The sequence below is a fragment of the Oratosquilla oratoria genome, unplaced genomic scaffold (genome assembly GCF_046742065.1).
Source record: "Oratosquilla oratoria isolate Oo_2021 unplaced genomic scaffold, ASM4674206v1 SCAFFOLD67, whole genome shotgun sequence".
NCBI classification, from domain to species: Eukaryota; Metazoa; Arthropoda; class Malacostraca; order Stomatopoda; family Squillidae; genus Oratosquilla; species Oratosquilla oratoria.
In genome coordinates, this window is record NW_027467731.1 from 276,830 (window position 1) to 286,829 (window position 10,000).

A 10,000-nucleotide genomic window follows, 5' to 3' on the forward strand; every position below is an offset into this window, starting at 1 on the left:
TGTGGCCGCTCCATCTTAGTTGGCCTTTGATGACATAGGCTTCCTGTAGTAGGCTGACGTTTATTCTTCTGTCTTCCCAACTGATGTTGAGGATTTTCCGAAGACAGCGTTGGTGAAATTTCTCGAGCTTTTTCAGGTGGTGACTATACGGGGTCCAGGTTTCGGATGCATAAAGGAGCGTTAGAATAATGACTGCCCTGTACACCATGAGTTTCGTTTCGTTTCTGATGTCCCGATCATCAAAAACTCTCGTTCGAAGCTTGCCGAAAGCTGTTCCTGCACACTTCAGACGGTGTTGGATTTCATCACTGAGGTCTACCTTCGCTGACAGATGGCTCCCAAGGTAGCAGAAGTGGTTCACATTTTCCAGTAGGGTTTCTTCTAGTTGAATCGATGGCGGATTGTCAACATGAGCATTGGGGGGAGGTTGGTAGAGTACGTGAGTCTTTTTTATGTTGATGCTCAGTCCAAGTTTTGTGTATGCGTGATGGAAAGCATTTAGGATCAGCTGGAGGTGATCCTCTCTGTGAGTTGCCACACAATTGTCATCAGCATATTGAAACTCTAGCAAGCTTCGCGCAGTTGTCTTTGGCGCACTTTTGAGGCGAGCGAGGTTAAAAAGCTTGCCGTCCATTATGTACGAGATCTCGATGCCAGGTGGAAGGTTATCTCGTATGATATGTAACACTGACGCGATGAAGATGGTGAAGAGAGTTGGTGCTATCATGCAGCCTTGCTTCACTCCGGAGGTGACTTTAAAGGGTTCAGAACTGCCCCCAATAGTCAGGACTCTGGCGCGCATATCGTCGTGGAGGAGTCGAAGAATCCGGATGAACTTATCCGGGCAACCATACTGGGCGAGAATATCCCAAAGAAGCTCTCACGAGACACGATCGAAGGCTTTAGATAGGTTGATAAAGGCCAAGTAGAGCGGCTGGTGTTGCTCACGACATTTTTCTTGTAGCTGTCGCAGCGCGAAGATCATGTCGGTAGTGCTTCCCGATGGTCTGAAGCCGGCCTGTGTCTCAGGGAGGATCCTCTCTGACAACGTTTTGAGGCGGTTGTTCAGGATGCGCGCAAGAATCTTCCCAGCAGTTGCCAGCAAGGAAATACCCCGGTAGTTTCCACACTCGGAGCGATCTCCCTTTCGTTTGTAGATGGTAATGATGTTTGCATCCCTGAAGTCGGATGGTACCACTTCATTTGACCAGATTTTTACCAAGAGTTGGTGGAGCTGGTGTTAGATAATGTCACCTCCTAGTTTGTAGAGCTCAGCTGGGATTCCGTCAGGGCCCGCGGCTTTGTTGTTCTTCGTCGCTGTGATGGCACTTTTGACATCTTCGAGGGATGGAATTCGAGTGAGAGAGTTATCTTTGGCCTCTTTAGGAATCATGTCAAGTATGCTTTTGTCGATGGTAGCTTTGTGATTGAGGAGGTCATTGAAGTGTTCACTCCATCTGTCTCCTAATTCGGTGTTACTTTTCAGGATGGTTGTTCCATCCTTACTCTTCAGAGGAGCCTGTCTATATGTGGAAGGTCCGTATATTTCTTTCGTGGCATTGAAGAAGCCTATGGTGTAGTTAGCATCAGCTAGCTGCTGTATTTCGCGGGATTTTTCTCTCCACCACTGCTTCTTTAGGGTGCGGGTTGTCCTTTGAATTGCGGCTTTGCACTTTTTGAAAAGCTCTCGTTTATTGGCAGACTTTGGTTCATTCTGTAAGATGATGTGATCTTTCCGTTTTTGGTCGATCAGTTCTTTGAGAGTCTCATCATTGTCGTCGAACCAGTCCTGGTGTTTCCTCTTCTTGCGACCGATGGTTTCTTTGCAAGTGGTGATGATTTGTTTCTTTCAGCTGGTTCCAATTTTCTTCAACAAGATGGTCTGGAGTCTTATTCTGAAGATTGACCAGGAGGCGCTGCTGGAAGGCGACACGAGTTCTTGGGTCTTGCAGTGCTTCGATATTGAATTTCTTGGCTCTATTTTCCTTGCTGTGATGTTTCACTTTTTTTCGAAGTTTGATTTTCATGGTGGAGGCGATGAGGCGATGATCTATCCAGCACTCATCAGCTCCAGTGACGGCTCTGGTGAGTAACACATCTTGCTGGTCTCGGGATCTCACGATTATCTAATCGATGAGATGCCATTGTTTAGATCTTGGATGTTGCCATGAGACCTTATACCGACTCTTCTGGCGAAAAAGGGTGTTGGATATCACCAGATTATGTTCGGCACATTTTGTGAGTTGTAGAGTTCCGTTAGCATTGACTTTTCCCACTCCTTCCTTTCCGATGGTCCCTGTCCAGAGTTCACGATCTCTCCCGACTCTGGCGTTGAAATCTCTAAGGAGAATGATCTTGTCGTCCTTTGGGACAGCAGAGCGAATGTTATCGAGCTGGCTGTAAAACTCTTCCTTGACTAAGTCCTCAGCGTCAAGGGTGGGAGCATATGCGCTGATAATAGTTGCGTGCTGACTTTTGACAAGTTGGATTCGGAGGGTCATTAGTCGTGCGGACATTCCGATAGGCTGCTCTGTCAGTTTGGATAGTATGTTGTTTCGTATTGCAAAACCAACACCATAGATCCGTTGATGGTCAGGATCGTAACCTTTCCAGAAAAAGGTGTATTAACCACCTTCTTCTCTCAACTGGCCTTCTCCAGCTCTCCCGGTTTCACTGAGAGCTGCGATATCAAAATTGAATCGATGGAGTTCCCGGGCGATGATTGCAGTTTGCCTTTCGGGTCTGTCCGAGTTGGTGTTATCTATGAGGGTCCTAACATTCCAGGACCCGAATTTCAGCGTTGCATATCTTGATTTTGATTTTCGACCGCATAATGGTGAACCCTCTGGGCGCGGTTTTCCAGACGGGATGGTGGTGAAGCAGACTATGTTTAGGGCACCTTTTCTAGCCCCTTCCCAATTCAGGGTGAGCAGAGTGGATCCTGAACAGGACTGCTCAGTCGTGGTTGCTGCTGCCGAACATCTTCCCTAGCACCATACAGATATGACCACAGCATAACTAGTGTGTAGGACAACCGGTAGGAACCTGAGAAAGCGATTGGTTTTCATCGTAACTCCGACATCATAATCCACTGACAATGAGGGCTAAAAAAAAAAAAAAAAAAAAAAAAAAAAAAAAAACAACAACAACAACAACTCCAAATTTAGTGTTCATACAAATTCAAAAACATGTTCACACCATTTATTGAATAGAGAATTACCATTCCTGTGTACTGCATCTGACTGTATTATACGTTATATTTAGTTCACCGAAAGTTTGACATTAATCTTAATGTGTTATTTAAAATTAAGCTATGATGTTCTTATCCAGGTAGTATAAAAATTCTTGAGTGAAGATGAACATTTCTTTTTTCATATTCTTTCTTTTATACAAGTTTCCTATGCGTGTAAGATATATATATATATATATATATATATACATATATATATACATATATATATACATATATATATATATATATATATATATATGTACAACATTGAATGGGTCCCAGTGATTAGAGATAAATTTTAACAACCACAATGCACTTTAATTCTAAGCCATCAAAGGCCAGCCTAGTTGATAGCCTAGTTGGAAAGCCACTTTCGCACTTGTCATGAGGATGCCAGGTTCGAGTCCTGGGTAGTACCACATTTCAATTTCAAGCATGCTGGCCTTTGATGGCTTAGAATTAAAATGCATTGTGGTTGTCAATATGTATATATATATATGTATGTATATATGTGTATAAATATATACATATATATATATATGTATATGTATATACATATATATATATATATATATATATATATGTATATGTGGATATACATATATATATTTATATATGTATATATATTTGTATGTATATACATATATATATGTATATATATACATATATATATATGTATACATACATATGTACATATATATATATATATATATATATATATATATATATATATATATCTTTTTTATTTATAAAATGCTTAAGATAATAATGATAGTGATGGGCCTAAGCATACACTTTCATGCAGCAAATTTTTCCAGATACTTCAGATATTTACCTACAAATAAGATATATTGTGGCTGATATTAAGGGTATCATTGGTGCGGTAACAAAATATATATTAATGACACTCATTTGATAGCTGGAACCTTTTAGGACATGGTATCCATCGAGCATGGTTTGTGACGTATCTTTCTAAAATGAGAAAGGAAATTTTCGGCTTACCTTGATGTTGATCCTCTTCATCATTTCCATCAGACCCTCGTCGGATGGCAAAGTGCGTCTATTCCAGCGAGCAACTGTCTTTAAGAAGTTGATGGCGTCTTTGTAACGTCCTCGAAGAATAAGCCAACGAGGGGACTCTGGCAAAAGCCTCAAGAAAACAAGTGAAACATTGGTGGACATGTAGGAGTACCAAAATACCAAATAGAAGATTTTTTCGTGACTTATTATAATTCATAAAGTTCTTTTGCTTTTTGCTTTTACTTCTAAGAATATATACTGTTTTAAGTCTTTGAACCACTACGGTCTTTTCGCTGTAATTTGGTTGTGAATCTCCAACCCCATTGTATTCCAAAGATGCTGGCAATTGTACACTTTGTACATACATACATATACCAAGGCTTTTTCCCCCTTACCAGGGGGGTAGCCAAAAAGGACAAGGCACAAAAACATTCCCACCCATTTCATCCCCGAAAACACTCCACACCATTCCACCCTCCCTCCCATCTTAGCACCTCCTAGATGACGGGTCATCCCTGCACCCTGTCCACTGCCCTGGGTCAGAAGCAGTGTCGCAAGATACAGCACATCCACAGCAAGACCACTTCATTAAATCGGCGACCCCCCTCTCCGTCCCCCCATATAAAGGAGAGGACGGGGAGAAATCCCTTCGGGCTGCGTCAAAAATTTTTGCTCACACACACTACCTCACCCCCATTCCCCCGTCCAATCCACCTCATGCATCACAACATTTTCCATATACAAACATTCTCCATTCACCCCTGTCTTCTGTCCTCTCCCGTCCTTCCTCAAAAGACATTTCCCTCTTCCCCAAAGCCCCCTTCACCCCATCCATCCATCTCATCCTAGGACTCCCCTCATGTTCACTCCCTCCACATCTGCCTTCCATACCTCCTTTACTAGTCTTTCTTCACTCATTCTTTCCATGTGTCCAAACCATCCTAATACTCTTTCATCCACCCTATCTCCCAGCTCCCTTTCCACCCATGTTCTCCTCCTCACCTCCTCGTTTCTCACTCTATCTAGCCTAGTAACCCCCATCATACTTCTCAGACACCTCATCTCAAACACATTCAAGTTCCTTCTCTCTTCCTCTCTCATGTTCCATGTTTCTGCTCCATACAGTGCTGTTGGCACAATCACTCCTTCATACAGTCTCCTTTTAGCATCCATTCCCAGATTCCTATTCCTCATTACACTTTTTAAACCACCAAGGCATTTACTCGCTTCTCTCAATCTACATTCTACCTCCACCTTCACTCCACCCTTTCCTGCCACATTTGCACCCAAATATCTAAAACTATCCACTTCTTCCAGTTGCTCTCCCTTAATGCTCACTTCCAGATTACTGCCACTTTCACCCCTTGTACATCTCATCACCTTACTTTTACCCACATTTATCTTCAGATTTCTTCTATCACACACTCTCCCAAACTCTGTCACCAGCTTCCTCAATCCCTCCTCCGATCCTGCCACAAGCGCAGTGTCGTCCGCAAACAACAGCTGGCTCACCTCCCACTTTTCTCCATTTTCTTTAACCATCTCCAATCCCTGACCCACTACCCTTGCATTCACCTCTCGCACCACCCCATCCATGTATAAGTTGAACAGCCAGGGTGACATAACGCAGTTTGTAGAGAAATTACACGGAGGCACATATTTTGCTTGGGAATAGATCAGTTCTCTCAGTCAGAAGAAAGTTTGTGAGAAATAATGCAGAGATACACACTTTCACTCGAATCAGCCAATCGGAAAATCGTCGTAACGGAAACAACCAAGAGGCCTCGGCCACAATGCCTAATAAACTGCTGTAGGAAATAACTAATTACATATACCTAAACACTTTGAATTGTTATAATTTCAGGTTACTATTCTAAACATGTCTTGTATTACCAGGAACAACTACTTACCAGAAATAGGTGATGGCAACAGAATACGTTGATAAGAATGCAAGATACATATATCGCCACTCTCTTACGTAGTAGGCAATGAGAGAAATCAGCATCTGGCCAATCGCGAAGGGAATATTGAACATGCAGCTTAGATATGTGCGCAGTTTGCTAGAACTTAACTCCAAAACTGCGAGAAAAAAAAAGTAATAAAAAGCATGAGCGGATTTGCAAAACAAGATCTCAACTTCAAATGACATGGGTATAATCATGTGGTTTTCATAACCTCGCAATATGACACCTTGAAGAGGTTCAAACCCGTAGAAATATCTTTACTATGAGAAGGACCGGGCAAGTCACTTCATGGAATACAAACACCGCTTACCAACCCAAATATCCACCCCGAGGCGCGGGTCTGGGAACCGGTACTTGGTCTCCAGATGCCCAGAAAACCAATCACACTTTTCGATTTCCTTTCGATCTAGGTGTAATTCAATAAATTAATTTACTTACTGAGTACATACTCCGCAAGAGCAACAACCATTCTGAAGATCGAGAGGAAGAATTGGCACACAATATACATTTCCACACTGGAGGAGAACGTAGCCGCGACCCCAGAGAACGCTATGAAGGCGTAGCAGATAAGAACAGTGGGCCGCTTTCCAATTCTGTGATGGAAAAGAGTTGTCCATGGTGACCAGACACAAATTTGGAAGTCTTAGTTTTGTTGACGTGTTTTCATTGTGTCCAAGTTCAATACTAGATACATTAGTGACATTATTAATGCCCAAAATAACACTGTGATATTTCATGACTCAACTATTCTTCTTTAATAACTTTAATCTAATATATTTTTACTCTCTGGTTTTCGTTTCATATTTTTACCACCCTTCCTTACAATTCATTTATTTTGAATACATGTATACAAAGGCTACATATACCAAAAACACTTGATAGTTGAGTCAAAACACAACCACTTCATACATAAATCAAACTCATTCAACACCCCATCCCTGGCTCCCCATCACACCGCTTGAGTCAAGGTAATTTGGTGAAGCACGGCGCCTCCTAAGCAGTAGTGAAGTATGTAGCCTATAGTTACCCCTTGTCTTTGAATAATATGTAATATGCCTTTCTTGCTCAGAGACTATGTTCACCGGTGAGTTATCTCGCCTATGTATAGACTTGTATTTTTTTTTTTTTAATAAATTGAGAGGAAAGGTAAAAATTGAAGAGCAAGAGTTTTCTTAACACCCTCCTACAGGTATTTGCTATTGGTAAATGCTCAGTAGTAGCAACGATGGCATTCCAGCTCCAGCAACTACAAATGGTGAACCTGGAGACCGCCCGTTCTTGCCGCTAGCCGCAGGATTGCCCGCTGAGCCGCCGCCGATCACCCTGCCTGCTATTTGCCGCTGCCCCGTCTGCTGATTCGCCGCCACTCGCCCTGCCTGCTGGTCGCAGCCACCGACCTCCCCGCCTGCTGAGTCGCCGCCGCCCGTCCTGCTTGCAAGTCTCCGCCACTCATCCTGCCTGCTGAGTCGCCGCCACCCGCCCTGCTGGTTTCCCCCCTCTCTGCCTGCTGGTCACCGCCACCAACTTCCCTGCCTGCTCGCCGCCGCCGACCGCCCTAACTGCTGGTCACCACCAGCCCGCCTGATGAGTCGCCGCCACCAGCCCTACTTGCTGGTTACCACCACCGCTGGCCGCCCTGCCTGCTGGCCGTCCCCGACCTTCCTACCTAATGGCCGCCGCCACAGCCACCACCTTCTCAGACCACTTCCTGAGTCGCCGCTGCAGCAGCCTGCTGAGCCGCCGTCTGTCCCAGACAGCCCACTGAGTAGCTGACATTTGTCCAAGACGCCCGCTGAGCCGCTCCCACCCGCCCTGTCTGCTGGCCGCCGCAGCCGACATCCCTGCCTGCTGGCCACCACCGCCGCCACCCGCTCTGCCTTGTAGCCGCCGCTGCCGCCGACCTCCCTGCCTGCTGGCCGCCCTGGCTGCTGGTCAACACCACCCCGCCTGCTGAGTCACCACCGCCCGCCCTGCCTCCTGGTCGCCACTGCCGCCGACCACCCTGCCTGCTAGCCGCCCCCGACTTTCCTGCCTGCTGGCAGCCCCAACTTCCCTGCCTGTTCGCCGCCGCCACCGCCGCAGCCTGCCCCAGACCGCTCGCTGAATCGCCGCCGCAGCAACTTGCTGAACCGCCGTCTATCCCAGATTGCCCGCTGAGTTGCCGACGCTTGTTCCGGACGCCCGCTGAGCCACCACCACCCGCTCTGCTTGTTGGCCGTCCCCGACCTCCCTGCCTGCTGGGCGTCACCGACCTCCCTGCCTACTGAGCCGTTGCTCTATCTGCTGGCCACCGCCACCGCCGCCTGCCCCACTTGCTGGTTGCCGCCGGCACGCCTGTTGAGTCGCCGCCGCCCGCCCTGCCTGCTGGTTGCCATAGCAGCCGACCGCCCTACCTGCTGGCCTCCTCCAACCTCCCTGCCTATTGGCCGCCATCACAGCCGTCGCCTGTCTAAGACCGTTCGCTGAGTTGCCGCCGCAGCAGCCTGTTGGGCTGCCGCTTGTCCCAGACCGCCCGCTGCGTCGTCGCCGCCTGTCCCGGACCGCCCGATGAGTCGTAGCCGCAGCGCCCTGCTGAGGCGACCTCCTGTCCCAGACACCCGCTGAGTCGCCGTCACCCGCCCTGTCTGCTAGCCGCTGCCGTCGCCGACTTCCCTGTCTGCTGGCCATTGTCGCCGTCGCTGCCGCCGCCGACCGCCCTGCCTGACGAGCCACTGTCGCATACTGAACCTACCCAGCCGTCTGCCTATGGACTGCTGGATCACCTACCCTTCCATGGACCACTGATCACTAGCCCTTCAGCCCGCCCACAAATCACGTACGTCATCCACTGGACACGCACATGCGTCCAATGTCAAAGCTCCGTGTTATCGCGTCACACACGCTATCCAGCAGTTATACCTTCTCCACCAAGAAAAGACTTTACACCCACCAATATTAAATAAACAAAATATGTATCGTTCCTCCTTCCTCGTCACTAGGGGGTGGTGGTTATGCAGCCTATAGTCACTCTTTGTCTTTGACTAATATGGAATATGCCTTTCTTGCTCAGAGATTATGTTCACAGTTGAGTCATCTCGTCTATGTATAGACTTGTTTTAATTTTTTGTTGATAAATGGAGATGGAAAGTAAGAATTGAGGAACAAGAGGTTTGTTAACCTCCTCATACTGGTACTTATTATTGGTAAGTGTTCATTAGTAGCAACAATAGCACTCCAGTGACAACTGCTATAACAAGTTACACCCTCTACCTTTCTTTCGTATCAGGTGTATAGATTACACATGACGGCCATCCCATTCACGTTTGTATTATAATGTTGGGAAGGGACACAAACCAATTCACGACTAGCCATACCCAGACAAGCAAAGTTAGCAGGCGGACCGCTGCTCCTGAAGACAATTCCTTTGTATACAAGAGTTCTTACAATCGCCTCTAGCTTACCTCGAGAGACTTACTATGGGTCTCTATACTCAGTAGAACTTTTGTTTTTACTAACATACTTCTTTCTTAATCAGTTTCAACTAATCAAGGAGGAAACGACTCCTTGAATTTTAATTCCCCAGGAAACAAGTACAGGGAGCTGGATAGACCCACCATTAATAGTTGGGGTAGATAATACGTTTCATAGGATATTCGGTGAAGCTAGAAGTGAAAGAACTATGACATGGTCATACCCATCTTGGTAAATTTTCAATAAAGATGGGGTGGTGAGGATATACCGACCAAGAGCCTATGACCAAACCTTGCCGTGGTCCTCTGCCTACGTCGCCATGTGGCTTAGGTAC

At 46.2% G+C, this 10,000-nt stretch overlaps 1 protein-coding gene across 5 annotated transcripts in view; it reads right to left on the reverse strand.

Moving 5' to 3' along the window:
* LOC143023858 (solute carrier family 22 member 3-like) overlaps positions 1–10,000 on the reverse strand; it is a 64,525-nt gene that overhangs the window by 21,189 nt on the left and 33,336 nt on the right. For all 5 annotated transcript variants that reach the window (XM_076182511.1, XM_076182510.1, XM_076182513.1 and 2 more), the window contains 3 exons: positions 6,655–6,809; positions 6,163–6,331; positions 4,235–4,382 (listed from right to left, as the gene is read on the reverse strand). In XM_076182511.1, coding sequence (XP_076038626.1) covers positions 4,235–4,382; positions 6,163–6,331; positions 6,655–6,809 — 472 coding nt within the window. The remainder of the gene's footprint in view (positions 1–4,234; positions 4,383–6,162; positions 6,332–6,654; positions 6,810–10,000) is intronic.